Raw genomic sequence first — 26,574 nt, forward strand, 5'->3', positions numbered from 1 at the left:
TGTTAAATCAATCAAACTTTAAAGCAAATGTAAAAAATATTACTGAATTAACATTGCTCAACACATTTATTAAAATATACGCTAATTATAACAATAAGAAGAGTAATATTTATAATTTTTATATTTTCCCTAATGAAATAAGTTTCAAGTTTCAATTATTCAGAAACAATTTTTAACAGTTAATTTAATAAGAATAATTGTTTATGCTGTTGTCAAGAAGAAGAAAATGTGTGAGGCATGGCATCCTTTCCTCAAAGAAACAACCCCTGTGCATGACTCTCTAGTAGGTGAATAAAGGATCCAAAATAAATATACAAATGTAGGTCTGCTATTTGTACACACATTCCTACACTCTTAAAAAACAATATGTTTTTATATTTTTAAATGTTTTATATTTTTAAATAAGTGTTTGTTTTACCATTTTAACTGCTAATTTAATAGCTGTGATTCTAAGGAATCTAATTAACTTTGTGGGACGAAATGGGGACTATTAATAACAATCATTTTCAATGATTTTTAGTCAGCTTTACTCATTATGGTCACTTTTACTCAATGCAATTCTCTGAATTTCTGAAGTATTTGTTGTCGCTTACGTTTGTTAAATCACTACCCATCAATGTTATATCTAATATCCTACTTATTTTTTGATTCATTTACACACATATATAAATGCTTTTATCCTTTAGTTCTCTTAGTTCACTGAGCAGCACTAATGTAAGTATTCTTTTTTTTTTTTTTTTACTTTGAAATAACTGAAAAAGTGTTTCAGGTAGGCCTAATTCAAAATAATATATGAATCCAGTCTTATATACACTGTTACACTAAATTGAATGAACCAGTTTATAATTAAATGATTTTTTTTTATCCACATATTCTTTTTTATTCAGCAGTTGAAGGTGTAAATAAGTGAACAATTGCAGAAAAACATCAGAAACACTTCTAAAACATATTCAGTAATATATAGTTTCTTAACACTTTTTTTCGTTTTATTTTCTTCTGAGGAATCCTTGACTTGCCCTGCCCTACCTGTTACATGATGATCCTGCTGGACTGTATGGGATATTGTAATGTTCCTAATTTTTAAGATACTTTAAATAAAAGCTGAATAAATGTAAATATTTTGCCTACACAGAATCTCACACCAACTATGGTAATTACAGGAGACCCATTTGGTGGGAGCAGAATTGCTGATTTTCCTGATGAGCTACTTGACAATCTTGCCGACATGAGTTGACCTTACTATGCCTGTGTTCTATTCAACATTCTACAAAAAAGCAGTTAAAAGTACACTAAAGTGCACTATTTTCCCTGCTGTGTCTGTTGGCTGTTCAGGATACAGCTGTCTTGAGGCTAATCAGTTTTCTTAAAATGTCCTGTGTGAATTTTCCCAATCTGTAACTTCCATTTAGAACAGGAAAAAAGAGATCATTGATTGCTTCGTACATTAAATTTGAATTAAATATGTAAGTAATTAGATTTGTTAAAAAAAAAAAACTACTTATTAAAAGGTGCCTCAAAGCACCAAAGTTGGTTCCTGACCATTCTTAATTAAAGGGTCCCACTAGGAATCTTTAAAGTTCCTCAAAGTACTGCCCCTTTTGAAGGGGTGCCTCGAAGTTCTACAGGCGGTTCTGCTGGTGGGCAATGTGAAGAACCCCAAAAGGTGCCTCCAGGAGCCTTTAGTTTTTACAGTGCAGGTTCCATTTGCATTTCTGGATCTTCAAACACTATATAATCAGCCTCAAGTGTAGGCTCCTCTATTACTACATTTTCTTTTCTCTCATCTTCCACCTCTATACTAGTTTCAGACTCTAACTCTGTTTCAGCTTCCTCCACAGGTACAATGTTTCTGTTTGTCTGAATGGCAGTTATTTCCGGCTCAGGCTCTAGTTCTGTCTCTGGCGTCTCTTTAGGCAAGTAATCAGCCTCTAGCACAGGTTCCTCCAACATCACTTGTGTCTCTTCTGGTTTTCTGTGCTCCTCTGTTGTCTCTGGCTCCAGCAGCACTGAATCAGGCTCCACCATACGAATCTGCAACAGCTTCATCTTGCATCAGTTGACCTGTTTCTGCTTCTGTGAGCTCTACTGTCGGTTCTTTTTCAACCACTGGCACCTTCACCACTTCATCAGGAAGCTTCTCATCCTGAACTGGTGGACCGGCAAAAGCTACAGAAGCTAATTGTGATCAGGAAGTAATAATGTTATTCAATCTAGAGATAAAATATAATTATTTGCCACTTTAAAGATTGTTAGATATTCAGAGCTTTCACCAATAATGACTAGTTCAATAAAGCAGAAAATTTTGTTGAAGATTAAAAATATGTAGGTTAAGGTGTTAGTATACCCTCCACGTTTTAAAAAAATAGGATGCACTATTGTGCTATTCCACTCTCAAAAGAGCATGGTTTAACATAAACAAGCAAATTAATTATTTACAAAACACACACACAAACACTTACAACAGTGTTTACAGAAAGCTACAATAAATGGACAAGAGTATAGGACACATTGTTAAATATTAAACTAACACAGTTAATATTAACTGTATGTTTGTGTTTGAATGATATGCAACTAGAGCACAGGTCATACCTGTTATGGTGAGAACCAGAAAGAGTAATTTTCTCATCTTGTCAAAAATCCCCAAAGAATTGCTTTCTGCAATAAGATGATTAAATAATAAATCAACATAAGTCAATCATTTAGTTTTCAACTAATGAAGTTTTTAGTGACTGTAATTCATAAAAACCCTCTTTATTTAAGAGGGGACTAGAGTACCCTAATAAAAAAGTAAAAGATTTAAAATGCATTTATTTTATACTAAGTACAGTTCAAGTCTATTAACATATTTACTGACATATCGCTGTATATGTTTTAATGTCACTGTTGATGAGGATTGTATGATCTTTAAATAATATTGGTCTAATATTGGTTAAATACAAAATATTTAAAGTGTACCTAAAGTATACTTGCAATAGTTCCACTTTAGCTCAATCAAATATACTTAAATATATCTTTAGTTGGACTTCAGCGCTACTTCCACACAATTAAAGTGTATTAAGTAAAAAAATTGTTGTTCCAATTTAGCAGACTTTAAATATACCAGTTTAGTATACTAAAAGTACAATTGCAGGGTATTTTAAAGTAGCCTACATAATATGTAAATGTATTTGTAGTATACTTGGCATGAAATAAATGTATTTTAAATGCATTTTAGTATATTTATTTTTCTCTAGGGTACACTGAAAGAAAATATTATTTACATTAACAGTTAATTATTAGTTCACATCACTGAATCAACTAAAACAAGTTAGGTCACATTTAAACACATTTAAGGGTTAGATCATTATGAACTGTGATTATCACAATTAATATAAAACTATCAAAAGTCACTGCTAGCGTAAGAAAGAACGAAAAAAGAAATAAAGATAGTTATTTTTCAGAAATATGTGTGTGCTTACCAATGTTGATCTTGTTGGTCTGTATTGACTCTTCGCCTGCGTTTCTCTCAGTGCTTCTTATAAAAGACATGCAGGGCAGTTTTATGGCCTTTGCCTTGTCACGTTTCTGAGAGTACAATAGCTGTTGCCATCACATGCTTGTATCGGGTTGTATCTAAATCAGACCTCATAATATTGCATTATTGTTTGTTTTTTTGCTTTGAGGCTCAGAGTACAATCACTTAAGTCTGCAATCACTCAAACTTTGGACTTTTTTTTCTGCTTGATTTGTTAGGTTGCCTTATATTTATTAGTCCTAGTCTGAGAAACAGTCTTTTTTTGGTGGGTTACTTTCTGATGTTATGTTAGCCTATATTATGTATATTGTGCTATGGTGAGTATGTAAGATCACTTTTTTCCAGACATGTCTTGGATGGGTTTTCCAAATTGCTTCTGGGTTTTGGCTTTGTTTTTTTCTACTGATGTGCTCTTGACAGACATCATATATTATGTTTATGTGTATTTGCATGCTTTGACCATTCTCTGTAGATCTTGTTTTCTTGCTTCTCGTACACCACAATTGGTCAATTGTGTATGAACCTGCATGCACTATTGGTCAAACTATATAGAAATAACATAAGAAAGCAAAGCCAAAACACAGATTTTTTAAGGCAACTTACAAATCCTGTCCAGGAAAAAAAAAAAAAAAATCCAGTCCAAAAAAAAAAAAAGGGGGACATATGGTCACCCTAATTATGTGGTCTCTATGCACTTCTTGCCAAATGTTTGAATATACAGACTCTTTATTTATCACTACTATTACATTTTCCCACACTAATAACAGTTGAATGGTGTGTTTCTGTTGGGCACATCTGTGGGGGAGCATGTAGGCCTGTATGGCTAACATCATGTGTAGATTTGACAACAGCACAGCAACTGACACTATGTGGACAGGTGTTATATCAAAATGCCATGTCACACTGAGTGAAAAAGAGATACAGTGGAGAAAGCAGCTGTCAAAAGTGTTATACCCACAAGCCACTCAGTGAGTGTGAGGTCTCAAAAGCACGCAAAACAATACATCCCTGTTCATATGAAACCTTAAACCCAAAGAAGAACAACAGTAAAACTACTATCTTAATTGCCAGAGTAAATATTCTTCAGAATTATGACAGACAAATCAACTGTTATGTCAGGCATAATTTCTTGAAAGGGTAACTAATAAAACATAAATCTCCAGCACTTTTACAAACTGTTTTTGATCATTTTCTTTTTTTTCCAGTCCGAATGTTTACCTGCATCTTAAAGGGAATTTCTGTCATTATGATGAAATTCGAAAACTTTTGTTCACCTTTGGAAAGAAAGATATTTTTCATGAAACAACTGACCCTGCAAACAGTTAAAAAAGTTCCCAGAAAGGTAGTAAAGACATCATTAAACTAGTCCACGTGACATGCTTCATATATCTTAATTTGTGTTCCGAAAATGACAGAATTTATTTTTGGACGAACTATCCCTTTAAGAGCGTGGTCCCTTTCATTTGAATCAATCATATTAAATTATACCCTTCAATTAAATAAAAACAATGAATATACTTTAAGTTATAGACAAACTGTTTTACAGTGCATAGCACAAAAGTAATGTGATGTAATCCACCGTCGTCCTAAAAAGTAAATAAAATTATAGAAAGACGTGTGAAAGAAAGCTACATTGTTTTAAGGAAATGTGTTTATTTATATTTACGGAAAAAAAGTGGTTACCACGCTTACCTACAGAGAATACCATGATAAGAAACCATTTTATCGTATACAAACGTCGCTCATATGGAGATCGTCGACACATGTTTCAGAGCATCTGCGCCGTGCGCGCGCAGCGTTCTGTCGAGAGCGCGCAGATCATCTTGAAGAACTTCCGAAAAGCAAGAAACACATCAGACTCTCCACGCACTCCAGCCGGACAATCTGAAGATGAGCACAACACACATACTAACCTTTCCCGCTCTTCTCATGCTGCTCTACAGTAAGTGTATTGATAATGTTTGTGTTTTTCATTACCTAACGATCTTTAGTTCATGTGTTCTGGACATTTTAAAAGAAAGAAACTGAATTTACCCTAAATGAAATGGTAGGAACTCTGAGGAGAGTGGAAAACATTCATCAATAATGTGGAAAACATTCATCAATAATTTGAATGTATATTTAGCCTATCTGTTAATAATTTTCTTTTTTATGTTATTTCTACTTGACATTAAATGATTTTTGAGGTGTTAAAGTGCCTTGTTAGAATTAGAATTGGCTGCTAATTTAAAAATTATTACAAATAATTATAAAAATAGTTTTTTTTTTTCTAAATTTAATTACATGTTTTATTTTGTTTGTTTCTTGACATCAGTTTTATGAATAGATTTGGTTCAAGTTACTGTGTGATTGTTGTGTGTGTGTGCTTTTTCAAAGAGAGATGGATGCTTTGAGGGTCTGGATAGGGTGGGTGGGGGTCTTGTAAAACACTGTGTTTACACAAACTTCTCAAACAGCATTTGAACACGAGATCTTGAAAGTGATAAAATGTCCGTGAGAAGTTGTCCAGATCTGAACTTCACTCTGATGTGGCAGGGAACCTTTCATGTCACTGATGCCCCTTGACGGACTCCTTGTGTATTGGTCATTATCATGGAGATTATGGTTACCCGACATACCATAAGAAATTCTTGATCCCACCCAGTGTGGAGATCCTATTATCTGTAAACCAAATTAAGTTTTGCGCATTATATAACTCATCAATTTTATATATATGAATGTATATTAAAAATGATGAACTTTGACAAAATATACTGGTTTTATTGTTATAATGTTCATATTTCAGTCCACTAAGTGCAAGTTACGGTTATTAAATACCTTGTGTGGTGGGTTGTGTATTTTAACTCCAGTCCTCTTCCAGCTGCAGAGGTTTTAAGTTACAGCAGCATAGTAGGTCTTTGTATCTCTGGGTAAAAAGACCTTCTGCAGCCTTATTTGCTATAGTCTTTTATGAAACTCAGTTCTTTTCTACTGTACACCCATCCAGTGGACTATAGAACGGGACTTACGCAGATGAAGGAAAGTGTTTTCCCTCACTTTCCCCAAAAGTGCATGTTTTTCAGGAGGTTATCAGGCTTGGTTTGGTCTGCCACCCCCCACTAAACACAGCCAGAGTGTGTCAGAACATCCATCCATTACTTAAATTCCTACACATCCCTGTTCCTGGCACCATCAGAGTGGGGAGTAAACATTAGTGAGTTTTCGCATTTGAGGAGAAAATCAAATCTGTTCACTCCTGAAATGTTTACTCTATTTTTCCTATTAGCCAAAATATTATATAATGTAAGGGCATAAAATAGAAAAAAAAGCCTGACGTAGACTCTTGCCTAATCAGTGTCATTTAAACAAATATTCTGGGTTAAGATAAGCCTATATGCCAGCATTTCAGTTTGTCCTGAACAAAAACTCTATGGGACAAACATATAACGATAGTCTTGACAGTTTAATTTTTGTCTGCTATTATAAAAATGCTGTGGGAGGGAATTTTTGTAGTGTGTTACAACATTCAAGTGTTAAGTTGTATCTTCTCTCTCCTTCAGTTCCCAGCTCAGATCCTGTGACTGTGACGACAAGCAAACCCAAAGTGGAGGTACATGAAAACACAAGTACGTTCATTAGTCTTCAGATAATAAGCTGGATGTGTTTAGTTATATAAAAGCTTTCAGACCATATTGATTTGACACTTCTGTCTGTTCCTTGCAAAAGATGCTGTCCTGTCCTGTGAATTCAAGACAGAGAAAGAAACAAACCCGCGTGTTGAATGGAAAAAGAGAGGCAAAGATGTTTCATATGTTTATTTTGATGGGGATTTTACAGGTAGGTTGTTGTTTTGTCCACTTCCCTATTTATTATAACCATGTTCCCCATGTCTCTCATTTGTATATTGCTTTGTGTGTCATTTATATGAGTAAACTACATTCTCTTTGTTGTTTCACATTAGTGAAATTTTGGCAAAAAGTTTAAGGTCAGAAAAGGTTGGCACAAGCTGACTGGTTCGTGTTGCATATGCAGCCAGAGACCTTGCTGCTTGACATTTAATTGGTCGGTTAGCATTCACTAGCGTGCTTTCAGAGTTATTCTGAAACCCTCCACCTCCCCAGCTCCACCTGCATAGATCTGCTACGAATTATTATATATGCTACTTGTGCAGCAGCAGTATGTATGGAAGCCTGTTTCTGCCACTAAATAAAAAATTAAAAAAGGTTATTGTGACTTATCTCGCAATTAGTTTTTTTCTCAGAATTGCAGGATACAAACTCGCAATTGCGAGAAATAGTCAGAATTATAAGATAAAAACTTGCCATTTTGAATTCTCGTAAATGCGAGTTGTATCTCGCAAGTCTGATTATTTTTTCTTATAATTGTGAAATATAAACTCACAATTACAAGTTTCAAAGTCCAATTTTGAGGAGACTCTCAGAATTTGTATCACACAATTCTGATTTAACTCGCAGTTGTGTTATAAAGTCAGAATTGCGAGATATAAACTCGCAATTCTGAGAAATAAAGTCAGAATTGTGAGTTTATATCACAATGCTGACTTTATAAATCAAAATTGCGAGTTTGTATCTTACAATTCTGAGAAAAAAAGTCAGAATTGCAAGTTTGTATCACAGAATTTTGAGAAAAAAAGTCACAATTACCTTTTTAAAATTTTTATTCAGTGTCAGAAATGGACTTCCATAAGTAAATGTCTTAAATACTCACAGCCCTGTATCGGCGTATGTATTTGCAGTAGTAAGTTCCTGTGCTTGCTTTGCTTATAATCTACAGCAGCAATAAACAACAGCAGCAGCAATTCAGATCTATTCTGGCAAGACCAAATACATTAACATTGTCATATCCATTACCATGCTAAAATCCTCAGAGAGTTGTGATGATAAAAATATATTTTTTCTTTAAAATGTTCTGACTTTTATTATTACCAGGTCCATTTAAGGGCCGTGCATCCATCGACGGGGCAACGATGACCCTCCGTGGTGTTACACAGAAAGACTCAGGAGCATATCATTGCGAAGTCACAGCCCGCCAGGACAAAATTAAGCTGGGGGAGGTCACTGTCACCCTCAATGTGCTTGGTGGGCATGAAAATCCTTTTAATTATTCAATCTTGTACTCTTATTTTCATTATTTACATGTGCAGTTGCACCAACAATAGTCTAAAACACAGCCTTTCTATCAGTGAGCAATATGAACATGTAATGCAACTCTCTGTTTTACATGGACAGTGCCGCCACATGCACCATCATGTGAGGTCCCAGAAACAGTCATGAAAGGATTTTCAGCTGAGCTCCGCTGTAAAGACAAACTGAGCGTTCCTGCTGCCACCTACAGCTGGTACAAAGACAACAAACTACTTCATCCTGGCAATCTCCCTGAAATCAACTACACCCTGGACTCCAAAACAGGGACGCTGGTTGGTGTAGTGCTAAAATCATTTTTTTTCAAACTGACAAATTTCCCCTGATGGCTAACAAATGTTGCTTATGTTTGTTTGGGTTTTGTTGCATTCATGACATGCGAGTATGATTTATATAGACTGTTTCTTTTCCTTCACTTTTGAGCAGAAGTTCAAGTCTGTGTCAAAATCTGATGAGGGCCAATATCGATGTGAGGCCTACAATGGGGTGGGGGCACCCAAAAGTTGTGCAGGCCGGCATATGAAGATTACTGAATGTAAGTTAAGTTCAGTTTGGTCATTTTAAAGGGTCCACATTATGAGAAATCAATTTTACTTGATGTTTTGAAATACTGTAAAAGAGTCGAATGTATATGTACTAGGAGGGCATTTACATTAAAGTCTTAAAGAGATAGTTCACCCAAAAATGAACATTCTGTCATTAATTACTCACCCTCTTTCCAAATGCGCAAGACCTTTGTTTATCTTCAGAACACAAATGAAGATATTTTTGATGAAGTCCGGGAGCTTTCTGACCCTGCATAGACAGTAACGCATCTACCATGTTTAAAGCCCAGAAAGCTAGTATGGACATTGTTAAAACAGTCCATGTGACATCAGTGATTCCACCTTAATTTTATGAAGATCAGGGTCAGAAAGGTCGCGGATTTTTAACCCTCTGGGGTTCTTCGTTTTCTTCGTTTTCCAGTCACCAGATTTCCCAGACCCCTGAAATCATTTTTTTTTTTTTTTTCAGTAAAATCAATCAAATGTATTTTTGTTCAATAATATTTTTTCTTTTTTACTGTGGTGTTTTGAGAGAATTCTATGATAATAATTAATATTTATGCAATAATTATGATCTATTTTTTCCCTTTGAATATAATAGAACATTTTTATATATATATAATTTTTATTATTTTTTAATTAATGCTGTATTTCAGTTTAAAGTAGAGACCTGGCCTATAGAAAACAATTTTTTGAAGGTGCTATCTGGTGGTGTAGTGAGCATAATTATCAAGCAATATCATATTTTAACCACTAGATGAATGTACTGCTCTCTGTAGAAGGGCTTGTGAATTCTAGTTGTTTTTGCACATATTTGCCTTTGCCTTTTCAGGTTGTGGATTTTAATATATCATATGAGATTATCAAAGACTATTTTTTTTTATTATTTGCCAAGTTTTTTGTTTGTTTGATTGGTTTAACTGGTAATTTGAAGCGCTAGTTTTACTTTATAATACAGTCAAACCTGAACATTACATTAGAAAGAGAACCAATGGAAAGCATTTTGTTACCCATTGTTTTAATTCTAACTTAATAAAAATGCAATTCTTTCAGTCATAACAATTTTTTTTATTTTGAACATTTCATTAAAATTATTTTTTGTAAAATTCAATGAATAATAACTCTTCTGTTACAGTCTCATATTTCCCTGTGTGTGTGTGTGTGTGTGTGTGTGTGTTCAAGAGAGAGACATGGTGTGTGACTTTTGCATTTTGGATCCAATGTCTCCCTTTTATTTGATTCATTGATTTTGTTTCACATATTCTCACATTTCTCTGTTACAGTCTCACCAGTCTCATATTTCCCTATGTGTGTGTGTATGTGTGTGCGTGTGTGTGTGTGTGTGTGTGTCTATTTTGCAACCTTGATGGCTTACAGTCTCATGCTTTCATTGCTGTGCATTTTATTTCTTACATTGATTGCTTCTATTTCACACATTTCCCAAAATTAGCTTTTGAAATGACACAAGTTCATTTGTGTGTGTGTGTGTGTTTTTGTGTGTATAAGTGTGTGTGTGTGTGAGTGTATTGTAGTGTTTTGCACTACTGATGTTTTAGAGAGTCACCCCTTCACTGTTGTGTGCTTTTTTTCTGGATTGTGGCTGATTTGTAGATTGTATGCACAAAAAAACTCTGTATTTTCATATTTTTGCCAATTTCCCATTCATTTCCTATGGCCGGTCATTTTGACCCGAAGGCCCTGAGTGTGACTATTTTTTTTTACGACCACTTAGACTTTTCAAATCCTGTCCCCAATTTTTTTGTGTGTTCATATACCAAGTACCATAAAAGTCACTAAGTTTTGTACCATTCCAAAGAAGCTTTTATTTAAAAAATTCCGGTCAGAAGTGACCGAAGAACCCCAGAGGTTTAATAAAAAATATCCTAATTTGTGTTTTGAAGATGGACGAAGGCCTTACTGGTTTGGAACGACATGAGGATAAGTAATTAATGACATCATTTTTATTTTTGGGTGAACTTACCCTTTACAGTAGTAATACAGTAGTAGAAAACATCTATATGTGCTTCTGAGGCTGACTAAACATGTTTTAATTTGGGAATTAAAAGAAAAATATTTTGGGGGCAGTAGGGTTTTTGGGAAAGAAATAAATACTTTTATTAAGCATGAATTAATTTGATAAAAAATGAGAGAGACATTACATAAATGTATCACTGTTTTCTTAAAAATATTAAGCAGCATAGCTGTTTTCAACATTGTTAATAATCAGAAATGTTTCTTGACATTTTAACCTATGGTTACACTTTATTTTAAGGTGTCCTTGTTACTGTAATTATACATTTAAATACAGAGTAATATTAAGTAACTACATGTACTTACTGTATGGTTAGGGTTAGGATTAGGGTTTGGCTTAGGGGTCCTTGAATGCAATTATGCATAATTTTTATTTTATTATAATAGTAATATGTGTAACAAGTACATCTTAAAATAAAGTGTTACCTATTTTTGATTAAATAAATGCAGCCTTGAAGAGCATAAGGAACTTCAAAAAAATGAATGGTATATGGTATAATGTTGTTTCTGTTTGGGATCATTTTGTCCACAGCAAAAACACATTACTCATAGCTTTTAGATGCCAACCAAAACATGCGGGTTAGCTCAAAAGGTCAGAGAGATAGTGGAAAACTCAGTTTTTTTCCCACAAAACCCTTGACTGACGTAATAATTGGACAGATGAATATCTGTTTGACATGCTCTGTTGCAGTTGAGCTGAATATGACAATAGTTATAGCCATAGAAGTGGGAGCGTTTCTGTTGCTCCTCTCCTGCTGTGTGGCCATCTGTGTGTGCTGCAGAAGAAGGTGCTGTCGTTGCTGCTGCAGTGAGTACCACTTTATTGAAACATCTAAATAGGCTGTTTAACTTTGAAATATGTCTTGTCTTTATCTTCTAACATTACTCTCAAATTTACCAACAGAGAGTAAAGAAGAAACAAAACAAAGGTAAATCTTAAACAGTATTTTTAATGCACTCTAAACTATAAGAATAATAAGTAACAGTCCATTAGAAACAAAGTGTTTTTTCGTTTCATTTTTCAGCCGAACAAAGACCAGCTATAACCCACCAGATGTAAGTCTTTAAGTTTCACATTGATAACTCACTAGTCAAATAGCATAATAATGGCTAGTCTACATCTCATTGTTCATCTCTCTCCTCAGCCGAGACGCTACAAACACACACAATCCTTTGTGCTATGAAGAATGTGCATATACTGGACAGCGCTTGGTTAAAAGAAGTGAATAAAACTGACCTCGAAGACCACAGAGCCTTATATTAAATCAAGTACACTTGTATATGTATAATTTGCTCTGATCAGAGTAGAAAACACGCCCTCTGGTGTTGAGGTCCATTACTGCTGATCAATTCACAACAGACCTACATTATGATTAATCTCTGCTGTTTCTTTTGTACTACTGTAAAAAGCTTTTTATTTTTCAATTTCAGAGTATTCATTTATTTTTAGATACAGTGTAGTATTTTAATTGTCTCATATCTGACTTCTCACAAACTACTTTATACAGTTTATACAGTTGAGGTTAAAAGTTGACATACACCTTGCAAAATCCTGATTGTTTAACCAAAATAAGAGGGATTTTACAAAATGTGTGTTATTTTTTTAGTACTGACGTGAATAAGATATTTAACATAAAAGATGTTTACATGTGGTCCACAAGAGAAAATAACAGCTTAATTTATAAAAATGACTCTGTTCAAAAGTTCACATGCACTTGATTCTTAATACTTTGACCTGAATTATCCACAGCTTTGTATTTTCTTTTTAGTAACAGAAAAATCCTTCAGAATCCACAAGTTATTGTTTTTTTTTGTTTGTTTTTTTAGCATTTTTGTGTATTTGAATCCTTTCCAGCAATGACTGTATGATTTTGAGATCCATCTTTTCACACTGAGGACAACTGAGGGATGCATATGCAACTGTTAGAGAAGATTCAAATGCTCACTGATGCTCCAGAAGGAAACATAATGCATTAGGAGAGACAGAATAAAGATGTGTACATTTTCCTTATTTTGCCTTTATTGGAAAGGGTTCAAATACACAAAAATGCTGAAAAACCAAAGAATTTGTGGGACCTGAAGAATTTATCTGAAGCAAAAAGCAGGCAGTTAAACTGTTCAGGACAAACAAGGGACTCATGAACAACTATCACTAAACAAAAAAACAGCTGTGGATCATTCATGTAACAACACAGTATTAAGAATCAAGTATGTACATTTTTTAACAGGGTCATTCACTAATATTTTTTTGTGGACTATATGTAAACATCTTGTATGTGAAATATCTTATTCAGTTCAGTACTAAATAATACATAACATGCCTTTTGTATGATCCCTCTTATTTTGATAAAATAATTAACATTTAGCAGATTGTGCAAGATGTATGTAAACTGTTGACCTCAACTGTAGATATTGTAAAAGTTGCACTATTTCATACTAGATTTGTCCTACTCAGGTTCAGGCAGTGGTTTCAATCATCAAGCCACTGAGCATAGAGGCCCAACTACAAATGTGATGGTCCACTTAATTTGGGCGGAAACAAGTTTGACGTGTCTCAGGATGTCTCTAAAATCTATTAATCATCATACAATCAATGTTTTGTAGAAATGATTCACAAGCACCTTGACTTGTTTCTACATGTTTTATTCAGAAGTATTGTCTGTTGTCTAATGATAGGTGTTTTTCACTGAAAGTTCATCCCCCAAAAAATGAGGTTCTATCATCATTTACTCACCCTCATGTCCTTCCAAACCTCTATATAACTTACTTTCTTCTGTGACTCAGAAAATAAGATATTCTGAAGAATTGGCTTCCATCGATAAGGGTCACAAAAAAATCTGAAAAATATCTTGTTCCACAGAAAAAACAAAGCTGTACAGGTATAAAATGACATGAGAGTCTGTAAATATGGGCAGATTTTTAATTTTCGATCAAACCGTCCCTTTAACATTTTCTATGTGAGTTAAACAATGTGTCTGAGCTTATTTAACGTTTTGGTTTAGCTGATGAGTGGCTCAAATCAACCAGCAGTGTCTCCAAAAACTAATTGTTTCGGTGTTTTGTTACATTAACTGATTTGTAAAATAAAATTGCAAAGTTCAAAATTCACGCTCCACTGCAATATTTATTCCCTTTCTTATACAGATTAAAAAGTTGTAGCATATACAGTTGAAGTCAAAGGTTTACATACACCTTGCAGAATCTGCAAAATGTTAATTATTTGACCAAAATAAAAGTGATCATACAAAATGCATGTTATTTTTTGTTCACATAATAGACATTTACATATAGTCCACAAGAGAAAATAATTACCCTGTTCAAAAGTTTACATACACTTGATTCTTTATACTGTTGTTACCTGAATGATCCACAGCAGTTTTCAGTTTTTTTTTTTTTTTTTTTTTTTTTTTTTTGATAGCTGTTCATGAGTCCCATGTCTGTCCTGAACAGATTCTTTGGTTTTTCCGATTTTTTTTTTTTGTGTATTTGAGGTTTAAATGCTCACTGATGCTCCAGGAGGAAAAAACGATGCATTAAAGAAGCAGGGGTGTAAACTTCTGAACAGTGCACATTTTTCTTATTTTGCCTAAATATCATATATATATATATAAAAATTAAAAATTAAGTGCTTACCCTGATCTTCAAATTCAAAAAGTTTTCTCTTAATTTCTTAATGCAATTGTTTTTCCTTCTAAATGTCTTTTATGTTAAAATATCTTCTTCAGGTTAGTACTGAATAAAAAAAAAATAACATGCATTTTGTATGATCCCTCTTATTTTAATAATTACCATTTTGCAGATTCTGCAAGGCGTATGTAAACTTTGGACTTCAACTGTACTTTCAGTGGTAAAGACGTTTGTTCTGTTTATTCATTATTTATTCATCAGCTTCAAGACAGTTAATGGTCTCATCCATCTCTTTAAACATAAAACGTCCATTAAGCTGGAAAAATTTACTTGAAGAGTCACAGCAGTGTCATGTCCATCAGCAGGAAAAAGTAAAATCACTCTTAAAAATACAATGTGCTTTATTTGTGGTTTCAATGAGCTCTGGGTTACATATATACACATATAACAACAACATGATAAACATAGAAATACAAATAAAACAAATGAATATACATATACACTGAGTGTAAGTATGACATATGTGTATTTACATAATTATCGAATAATACGTCGATTTTTACACTAAGGCGCTGTTAAAAGACAACACATTCCGTCATCTGCTGCTGCCTATCATTAGACACAAATAACCAAATAAAAACCCATGTAAATTATGATATATGGTTAAAAAAATGCACAGAGTGGGGAGTACATGTTGCTGTCAGTGGGCAGCGAGGCCTCCTGCTCATCCCCGCCCCCAATGCAATGTTGACCAAAAACCAGCATGAACATTCACTCAACTTATTAGCACACACACTAAACTATAGCCTGACACCCAGCTTTAGTGCGCAAAACTCCAACACAGCACTTACTGACCGGGATAAAGAGGTACGTTTGGCCGCAACACTAATTTATCTGAAATACATGCGGACAAAATGAGTAAGTTACATATGCGTGAGGTTATAAGCGTGTCAGTTTTCCCGCTTTCTGTGCGAGCTAACTGTTAGCATCCTGAGGGGAAACAGAGCTAGCTGGAGTGCTAACAGAATCGACAATAACCCAGCCCGCTCACATCCGACAAGCAGTAGGTGAACATATTTGTAATTTCATTCTGGATAATTCAAAATGCATCCGTTTTGATCGAAATATATCGTCGACGCATATAACTCCGTCGTGAGAAACAAACGCACGACTTTTCATAAAAGTTAGCGCAAGCTGTCCGCGCAAGCAGATATTCAGTTCAACCAGGCGTGTCTCTCTGTCTTTCGTCAGCATAAGCTAAGCAGCTAACAAAGAGGCCAGGTATACATACATATTCCATCCGTGATCGTACCTGCCGTGGACATTATATTCCGCACGAAGCGCGTAATTAAACACCGTGATGTTTCCGTCCGTTTCTTCAGTCGCACGGCTGTTTTCGGAAGTCTGTCAGCCGCCGTGACTTCGGCCAGGATTTCCGGCTGCTTTTACATCTGCCCTTCTCTTGTTTTGTTTCCGTTTCTTCCATTTCCGTTTTAACTTTCCAGAATCAAAAGTCTTGATGTGTAGCTACCCCTGAAAGTTTCTGAAGTTTTAAAAAGTCGTCTTTTACGTTCAAATTTGCGGTTATATTACGAAACCCAAAAGCACTCCAACATGGCAACTGCGTTTGTATCGATTCGCGCGTCGTCTTCCCACCCAGTGGCTGGTGGAAATTATATTAATAAAATATTGCGTTTAAATCCACACACTAAAATAATAAACGGGTGACCGAGTGAATTGCATATTTAATAAATAAGTGCGCCTCTTGAGTTTAATAAGACAGCAGAAGTGGTGAAAATGCCATGGTGGGCCTGTTCTCAAGCAAAGCCTCGGTGTTGCGTTAGAGTTTATTGGACTTCAGAGACTTCTTAGACCGCCGGAGTGCGTTAACTTGACCGTTTAGTGACTTTAAGTCACGTTTGTATGTTTTGTATGACTGTGTGTTTATTATAATGCTAAAATAATGTCAAATTAACTATTTAATTTAATAATTATTATAAGTATAATCAGGAAACACTTTACAACAGGGTGTTATTTGTTAACCTTCGTTACCATGAACTAACTATGAACTACTACAGCATTTATTAATCTTAGTTACTGTTCAAAATTTACTAATACTAATATATTTTAAAAATCAAATCTGTAAATGCACTGTTCTAACATGAACAGACAATGGACAGTTGTATTTATATAAACTATAATATAAACATATTCTGTAAAAATTGAATGCTCATTGTTAATGCTTCAACCAACGTTAACAAACGATACCTTATTGTAAAGTGTTATTGATAATTGTAAACTTTCTTGTGATTAACAGACAAAAAAAAATAAAATTAAGAATTTTTATATTTTTATTGTATTTGCTTTATAGTTAAACAAGGAGTTGAAGGGATGTCAAAAAGTGAGACAGAGGAGATGATTGAAATTGAGATTGATGGACGGGAGAAACAGGAGTGCCTAGAGGAAGGGTAAGTGCGCTGTTTTTCTCTTCCCTTTTTTTCCTTCTCGGTTTAATGTGTTTAGAGGAATCATCTCTTTGTGCAATGTGTGTCTTGTGCATGTGACATGATCTGTTTCATGTGATCAAATGTCAGGATCGAGGAGCAAACCATCACAGCGGCTGAACTGATTACTCAAGACATTGACATCAATGAGCCGATTGGTAACCTGAAAAAGTTACTGGAGCCTCGTCTTCAGGTCCCGCTGGATGGATATGACATTTGTCTGCAGGATATCCTAGTATGTGTTTTTTTTTTTATATTAATGCAATGTTATTTGTGTATTCATAGGCTAAGTGCTTCACTCCCTGTCACTGCTCCTTTTCTCATGTAGTTGCATCCTGATCACAGCCTGTTCGATCAAGGAGTGAAGACAGATGGCACAGTACAGCTCAGCGTGCAGATTGTCACGAAGCAGGGTAACAGTTTACAATGATCTCATATTGCTGTTGGACAAATCTCAACTTGTCAACATGCCCTTCAGACAAATGAAAATATTTGGGTAGTTGACATGTCCTGTGGGGTGACGTGCTGCATTTTAAACAGCACTTAGCTAATTCATTTATAATTATGCATGCAGCTTTTATGAGCTCAGAGTAATTGAGAGACTATGTGCACTTTTTTTTAAAAAAAATAATCACACCAAAGACCCTTTAAAATGAATTAGTGGAAAAGTGGGAAAACTTGAAATTAAATCACGAGTTATATAAGATATAGTTTCCATAATACATTCATATGAATAAAATCCTAAGATAGATCTTCATTAAAAAAAAAGTTATGCGGCAACTATCCATTTACAGCGATATTGAAAAATGAACATTAACTTGACTTGCTTGTGGTTTTGTGGTCTGTTCTAGGTGAAGAGAAATTGAATATTCTGGAGATTGTGAAACCAGTAGAGACTGTGGAGGTGGTGATCGATCCAGATGCGGCTGCTGGCGAGGAAGCCCATCTCGTGGAGGATGGACACGTGATTGCAGTAGAGCGAGCCGCCATTCCTGATGAGACTTCAGAGCAGGTGACCCGCTGGGCGGCCGCATTGGAAGGGTACCGCAAGGAACAGGTTCGACTGAACATTCCCTATGGTTAGTATCCCATTGATATTAACATGCTTCAGAGTTAAATCTAAATATTTTATGGATCTTGTAAAAGGGTATAGGCATAAATATTAGGTGCTTTCACACCACTAAGAACTCAGTTCTAGGACCTAACCAGCATATGGTAGTTTCTAGAGAACAAATTTCCCCCTCTGGTCATTTTCTTGGTTGCATTCGCACCGGCAGCAGTAACTCAGAAGTGGCCGACAGCGATGTCTTTATTCACTGCATTTATGAACGTCAACAACTGCTGAATGGAGGATGTCGTGATCCGAGCGTTTTTTGTTGTATGATGTGCGGTTTGTGATAATGGAGATAAATTAATATAAAGGCACAATTTACACGATTAAAAGAGCATTAAAATCTGACTAAAAATCCTATGGCAACTGCAGTGTTACATATCATCATGGCTGAGGTAAATGCCAGGTAGCTGGTGTTTTGTAGGGGTTTGGCCAGTCAGCGTACACTTACGTCACTGGTAGTTCCTATAGAACTGTTTTAAAACCTAGAGTCCCTAGAACTAAATATGTTCATAGTTCCTGCAGTGCGAACACGATAAAAAGCGGGTACTTTCACCAGTGGTTGGTAAGATTCAATTATTATAAGTCTATTATGCATGCCAGTGCTGAATTTATTTGATAAGGACAGTAAAGCAGCAGTAGTGTACAATGTTAATACATTTTAAATGAACTCTTTTTATTGTTTTAATGTTTTAAAATGGAATTTATTTGTGTAATGGCAAAGAGGAATTTTCAAGCAGCCTTACTCCAGTCTTCGAATAATATTAGAAAAATTTGAAAAATAGGTTGAATGTCTATTATTATTATTATTATTAGTATTATTATTATTTATTTCTTTGAAAATATTTTGGCAAAATTCAGTTGTTTATTGCATAAAAATAGTCATTTATTGCAGCAAGCAGAAATGACTGTCTTTCTCTTATGTTAAGAATGCACTGCGGAGGTGCTTTCTCAGAACACCACAAAAACAGTTAACCTATCAAAATAAACCACGTAACCTATCTGTAGGTCCTCTGTAAACTACGTCATGCGCATTTTTGTTTATTTATTTTTTTAATGTTGTGAGTTGGCGGAGCACAACAACGCAGTCTGAAGTACTGTAGCTTCTCACTTAAACGATCTTACGTGTCTCAATCTGCTCAATCTTGGTGATGCCCTAAACAATGATATAATGGGCTATTTCACTTCCAGAGATGAAGGATCAGATGATGAAGTTGCTAAAGAGAAGGAGTCCGGTCTGTTATGCGCACAGTGTGTGAACAGTTGCACAGTGCTTGCTTTTCTAAATGTAAACTACAAGGTACATTATTTGTGCTATCTAAACATACAAGGGGTGATCAAAAATTTGGAGACTATGCCAATGATAAACAATGGAAAACAGACGTTAGTCTGTTTGTGTAATGATGCAGTATAGCGCTCCTGACTTGACAGACAGCTCTCGTTAAACCTGTTAAGTGAAAGTGAAAGCCGTCTCACTTTAAATCGTTTTTTTAACGTTTTTCTCAAAATTACATTCCTGAAAACCATAGCTATCAGCTAACTTAACATAGCCATAGCTTTAGTTATGTTACATATGGACAAAATAAAAACAGTTTTGGAAAGGGCTTGAACCCAGCTTTAATATGGCCTCAAAACCTAAAAAAGGTAAAATTTCACCATGTGTTGGGTTTTTCTACATCGCATTACAAATGTACTATAATAATATTCAGTTTGGTAAATGCTGCAGTATGTTTTTATTGTCAGATAGCAGTATGATTTAATAAGCTTTGTGTATCTGTCTTTTAGACCCGGTGCAGTGGACAGCAGATCAGGTTATCCACTGGGCAGTTTGGGTTATGAAAGAGTTTGGCATTGAGGAAATGGAGGTGGGTGGCATTCACATTCCCGGCCGCCAGCTCTGCGGTTTTAGCCAGGAGGAGTTCCTTCAGAGAGTGCCCAGCGGAGAGATCCTGTGGAGCCACCTGGAGCTTCTACGCAAGTGTAAGTTCGGCAAAGGAAAGAGAGTGTGTGTGGTGTGTGTTCACCCACAAACCCTTCTCTATCACAATACTTTGAGCTTGTTTTTAATCTCGTTAATGCTCTTTGCAGATGTACTTGCGAGTCAGGATCAGGGTCAGGAAGCAACAGTCACCATTGATCAACGTGAGTATCAGTAGATCCTAAATCTTGTCTGTTTTTGCAGTTGCTTCTGCTCTATTTTATCAACAAAAGCACCTTTTGAGTACCTTCTTGAATAACACTTTTTGTATAACCTGCACATGACTTGCTTGAAGGGCAGTTTGTGTCTCTAGGCAGCACTTAAGCTTTTCAATGAAAGGAGCGTGTGTTGGTCTTCTGGGTAACACAGTTTCTTGATATTCTCCAGCTGTGCAGATCATTCCTGCCCCTGTGCAACAGGCCACACCTACAGCCATTAAGGTGATGAAGCACAACAAAACACCCCGAGCCCCCCCGTATCTCAGGAGAGGAGCGCAGCTCCCCTGGCAACCGCACAGGTACATGTAAACAAATACAACAGATATGTTATATTATCAAGTGGTGTAAATGTAGTTTTTAATAATACATTTAATTTTTAGTGGAAATTACATTTAGTTATTTACAATATATTAGATTATATCATGTAATAATAATAATGATGAGGATATCAGTAATTCATTTTTTAAAAATTTAAATTACAGTTCTAACGTAAATTAAATTAAATTGGCCAAAAGTGACAGTAAAGACTTTAATGTTATATATATGAAACAAAATTGTATTTCAAATAAATGTTGTTCTATTAAAGGATTAGTTCACTCCAGAATTAAAATATCATGATAATTTACTTACCCTATGTCATCCAAGATGTTCATGTCTTTCTTTCTTCAGTCAAAAAGAAATTAAGGTTTTTGAGGAAAACTTTCCAGGATTTTTTCTCCATACGGTGCACTTCAGTGGGGCTCAGTGGGTTGAAGGTTCAAATTGCAGTTTCAGTGTAGCTTCAACGGGCTCTACTCTATCCCATCTGAGGAATAAAGGGTCTTATCTAGCGAAACGATCAGTCAGGTTGTAAAAAAATAAAATTATATACTTTTTAACCACAAAAGCTCATTGTGCACTAGCTCTGGGTCCACGACTTCACGCATTTTGGAGATGAAGAACTAACCATTGCATCACTTTTTTTCACCATGATTATGTAAAGTCATAGACGCATATCACAGAGCTAGTGTGTGAGCATTTGTGGTTAAAAAGTATATAAATTTGTATTTTTTTAGAAAATGACCGATCATTTCGCTAGACCCTTATTCCTCGGCTGGGATCGTGTAGAGCCTTTTGAAGCTGCATTGAAACTGCAATTTTGACCTTCAACCCACTGATCACCATTGAAGTTAATTATATGGATAAAAATTCTGGTATGTTTTTCTCAAAAACCTTAATTTCTTTTCGGCTAAAGAAAGAAAGACATAAACATCTTGGATGACGTGAGGGTGAGTAAATTATCAGGACATTTTAATTTTAGGAGTGAACTAATTCTTCAAACTTTTCCTCAAGGAATCCTGAAAAATATGTATCACAGAATGCGTAGAACAGCTGTTTTCAACAATGATAAAAATTAAAAATGTTTTTGAGCACCAAATTAGCATGTTAGAATGATATTTGAAATCATTGATCATCATAAAATAATTGATCCTATGAAACTGAAGACTAATGCCTGCTGAAAATTCAGCTTTGCCATGACAGAAAAAAAACCCATGTTGAAGTATATTAAAATAGAAAACATTCTATTTCTGTAGTCTATATTTCTATATACTATATTCTATTCTATTCTATAACAACCTTTTAAATTGTAATATTTCACAATATTGCTGTTTTACTGATCTTTATTTTTGATCTAATGAATACAACTTTGTTTAGAATGTATTTTTTAAAAACAAAAAGGAAATCTTACCAACAAATCTTCTTTGTTTTTCATTTTATGGTCTGTGGTGGAACAGTGTTTATGTGTGTAATTCAAATTGCATCTCATGAATTTAATAGGAGTCATTCCTTCAGTTCTGTATTTTGCAAAAGCCTCATGCTAAGAAGTCCATTCTTGTTTACCTCATGTGCAAAACTGATTGAAACTCAAAACTCATGATTGTGCTATATGTCCTCTCAGGTAACAACGGCCAGATTCAGCTGTGGCAGTTTCTCTTGGAGCTGCTGACGGATAAGGACTCTCGGGACTGCATTTCCTGGGTGGGAGAGGAAGGCGAATTCAAACTTAATCAGCCTGAGCTGGTAGCTCAGAAATGGGGCCAGCGCAAGAACAAGCCCACCATGAACTACGAGAAGCTAAGCAGAGCTCTCAGGTGCGAGTGCTTCATTTCCCCTCTCTAGTTCATGTGCTTTTGAAGGGGATACAGCATGCAATCGGCAATAATTTTCTGTATCCGTGTTTTATATAAATTAGTGCTTTCAAAATTGGTGTTAACGCATGTGATTCATTTTTACGGTTTAACGGCGTTAAAATATTTAGTGTAGTTAACACAGGGACTAGGACAGAGCTAGGGTTGGCTACCCCAATCACAACTGCTGCTTCTGTTTCTTTTTTTTCTTGACAAGATTTACATTTTGATCGCAGAACATCTTTATGACCACATCAAATGGGGGATTTTTCAGTCGTGCGCTCCACTTTACCTCAGCTAGTCAAACCACCGTGGAAACGGTACAGTGACAAGGAGCTTCAGTAGAACAACAGTGAACTGTGGTCAGATGAGATGTTGTCAGGCTGTATGTCAGTAAACGCTAATTTTCCTGTCTTGTCAGCTGTCATACTGTGCTAGTAGCATGTAGTCTTCAATTTCACCCACAAACGAGGTGTGTGCGCTGTAGCCTGTATCATTTCATATTAAAGCGCGAATTAAACTACGAGCATGTGTGTCAGATCCGCATCATGTTCAGCAACGGCAGCTCTTAAAGCAATAGCAGCCAAATAACCTAATAACCCAGTGGCGGTGATGTCTGTTAATCAAAGAACAAAAGAAACAAGAGGAACTCAGTAATTTTGTAGCTTTAAGTATTCATCTATATTTAATTTAGAATTTGTTTGATAACTTTATTCAGCTTCTGTATATTTCCTATTAAAGGGCACAGGTAAATACACTGCCAGTCAAAACAGTAAGATTTTTTAATACGTTTTAAAGAAGTTTCTTCTGCTCACCAAGCCTGCATTTATTTGATCCAAAGGACAGCATTTTTAAATATTTTTGCTATTTAAAATAATTGTTTTCTATATGAAAATATTTAAAAATGTAATTTATTGCTGTGATCAAAGCTAAATTTTCAGCATCATTACGTTAGTCTTCAGTGTCACATGATCCTTCAAAAATCATTGTAATATGCTAATTTGTTGTCCAAGAAACATGTATTATTATTATTATTATTATTATTATTATTATTATTATTATTATCATCATCATTATCAATATTTAAAACAGTCAAGTAATTTTTTTTCAGGATTCTTTGATGAATAGAAAGCTCCAAAGATCAGCATTTATCTGAACAAAAACAAAAACTTTTGTAACATTATACACTATAACATTCAAACGTTTGGAGTCAGTTTAATATTGTTTGTTTGGGGGAAAAGAAATGATAGAAATTAATACTTTTATGTAGCAAGGATGCTTTAAATGTATTAAAATTGATGATAAAGACATATTATGTATTATAATGTTGCAGAAGTCCTTCTGAACTTTCTATGCATCAAAGAAACCAGAAAAAAATTCTACTCCGCTATATTCAGCATATTAATAAATGTTTTTTGAGCAGCAAACTGTTTTTGCAGTACTTTGGATCAACTAAATGCAGGCTTGGTGAGCAGAAGAGACTTAAAAAAAACAAACAAAAAAACATTAAAAATATTTTGCATGACATTTATTCAGGGCTCGAAATTGCAACAGTTTTGGTCGCATAGGCTCCCGGAATTTAATCTGTGCGACCTCAAAATATATTTGGGAGCATTTGTGCGAGTATGAGTAATTGTCGTGGTGCGACTTGTTTTCATTTTATTTACAAAACTTTTGCTAAGTACTGCACAGTATATGACTGCGGTGAGCTGATACAGTGACCCGCTCTATCCAACATTAGGTTACATAACAACTTAAACTTTATCTTTACATTCTTAGCTTTAATGCAGATTTTATATATTAGCCGTTAATCACTCACATTGTGCTCCGTTGGAACTTGGAACCAGCTAGTTTTTGCTCCAAACATTTTCTTTCAACCAATTTCTCTTCTGGATTTGCACTGAATTGCAATTGACGATTAAAATATCCCTACGATCTGCTATTATTGAAGAAATAAATTAAGCCTATCGTGCTGCAGTGCAGTGCGCCTCTGTCTCACACGACATACATTCACACCAAATGTTTACTCAGCAGCAGAATTCCACTAAACACTGCACTTATTTGCAATCACACAAGTACATTATTTGCATGTGCTTTAAACCTTGCCGCTTAACATTTAATTTGCGTGCTGTTCTGACATGCGCTTACATTTAAAGCGTGCACACTCAAAAAATTAAAAAAAAATAATTAAAAAGCCTGTCAAACAGCGCCTGATTACTGGAGTAAGTTATCTTTCATGTGTGGTTTGGCACAGGTGTTTTATGTAGCATAATTTCACAAAGCTAAAGTCTGTCAGATCATTCCGTTTTTGCTTTAGATATTGAAATGTAATCTAATTTAAATAATAAACGGCACATGCATGCAGCATCTTTGTGTGGATTAAGTTTAAAAATGCAGTGGTTGCCTCTAATTTAAATGGCTACAGAGAGTTTGACCTGTAATAGAGAAAAGAAACATCTTGTTCATAGCCCATTTGTTTGTAAAGCATCAGCAGTCAGAATCGGCCATGAAGAATTACTAAAAAGAAGTGTGTGGTAAAGAATTCAGGATCAGGTTCGACTGGTGAAGCTATTAATCATCAGGATGCTGCTGGCGGTTCCTCTCAATTGGCAGTTGTGGTGCTCCTTAATATTCATTGGGTGCTCCTAAATTTTATTTGGTGCTCTTAACTTTTTGAATTTGGGAGCACCAGTGCTCCCAAGTAAAAAAGTTAATTTTGAGCCCTGCATTTATTATGATGGGTTTATGTTAAGATTGTTTCAAGTTTACTTAAATTAGTTATTTTTTTTTGTTAAAAATTGATAGCTCTCAATTACATTGTAATGTTTAATGGCAAGTCAATGGTTACATATAGTAGTATTGGCATCAGTGATACTCGCCTTCAGTCTGAAATTCTTGCAATATAAATGTACATTTAAAAACCTAAATGTTAGGTGGGATTAACAGATTAATTTCTGATTAATTAATTTTTTCTTAACTTAACAAGAACACTAACTCTATGCATCAATCTTGTCTCGCCTGAACAGGTACTACTATGACGGAGACATGATCAGCAAAGTGCAGGGCAAGCGCTTTGTCTACAAGTTTGTGTGCGACCTGAGGACTCTGATCGGATACAGCGCGGCAGAGCTCAACAGCCTGGTGACGGAGTGCGAACAGAAGAAACTGGCCCGGGTGCAGCTTCACGGCCTCGGCCAGCCCGTCAACACAGTCACGCTGGCCACGGCCACAGGCCAGCCCGTCACCACAGTCACTCTGGCTGCAGCGGCTTTAGAGAAAGACAGTTGAGAAGGGAGTGGCTTGTCACTCCCAGCCAATCAGGAGACAAGTTTAAGATGGGAGGAAACCGGGTTCAACATTTGACTTTGGGCAGGGTGGGAAACAGCGGGTTTGTAAGCAGATGTGCGCTTTGTTACGAGTGTGTATGTACGTGTGCAAGTCCCTAAAATGCTTAGAGCGAATGTGTGTATGTGTGTGGATGCGAGAGACAAAGTATAGATGATCACGTATGAGCTTTCAGTTTTTGTACGCTTGTTCTCTGACTGCAGGGTAGCATCGGCTATATTTCCATTGTATATACTCTATGTTTTTGATAGCCACGTGGGCAGTGTATTTTGATATTTTCCATTTGTAAAGGATCTTTTCTTTTTTATTTTCGAGTGTCCGATTCCCTCAAGGTGAGGTACTTTTTACTGTCCACCAGAGGGCAATAAAGAGACAGCTGGTTTTTGAATTGC

The 26,574-nt window shown here is 35.4% G+C and overlaps 2 protein-coding genes across 2 annotated transcripts in view; one reads left to right on the forward strand and one right to left on the reverse strand.

Annotated features, from left to right (window-relative positions):
* Positions 1-3,629, reverse strand: part of si:ch211-160b11.4 (bone marrow proteoglycan) — a 78,398-nt gene extending 74,769 nt beyond the window's left edge. Inside the window, exons 1-2 of the mRNA XM_051119633.1 lie at positions 3,459-3,629; positions 2,590-2,655 (exon numbers count right to left, since the gene is read on the reverse strand). Coding sequence (XP_050975590.1) covers positions 2,590-2,655; positions 3,459-3,528 — 136 coding nt within the window. The 5' untranslated portion in view covers positions 3,529-3,629. The remainder of the gene's footprint in view (positions 1-2,589; positions 2,656-3,458) is intronic.
* Positions 3,630-5,331: 1,702 nt separating this feature from the next.
* gabpa (GA binding protein transcription factor subunit alpha) lies at positions 5,332-26,570 on the forward strand. The gene is given in 16 exon segments (XM_051119632.1): positions 5,332-5,456; positions 7,054-7,119; positions 7,220-7,330; positions 8,443-8,592; positions 8,743-8,930; positions 9,082-9,190; positions 17,230-17,326; positions 17,453-17,597; positions 17,691-17,775; positions 18,214-18,441; positions 20,259-20,453; positions 20,562-20,615; positions 20,839-20,921; positions 20,923-20,968; positions 22,609-22,801; positions 25,864-26,570. Coding segments are annotated over 16 exon segments (2,064 nt in total). The 5' UTR covers positions 5,332-5,404; the 3' UTR covers positions 26,126-26,570.
* Positions 26,571-26,574: the final 4 nt, after the last annotated feature.

This window comes from Labeo rohita, chromosome 9, assembly GCF_022985175.1.
Source record: "Labeo rohita strain BAU-BD-2019 chromosome 9, IGBB_LRoh.1.0, whole genome shotgun sequence".
Classification (NCBI taxonomy): domain Eukaryota; kingdom Metazoa; phylum Chordata; class Actinopteri; order Cypriniformes; family Cyprinidae; genus Labeo; species Labeo rohita.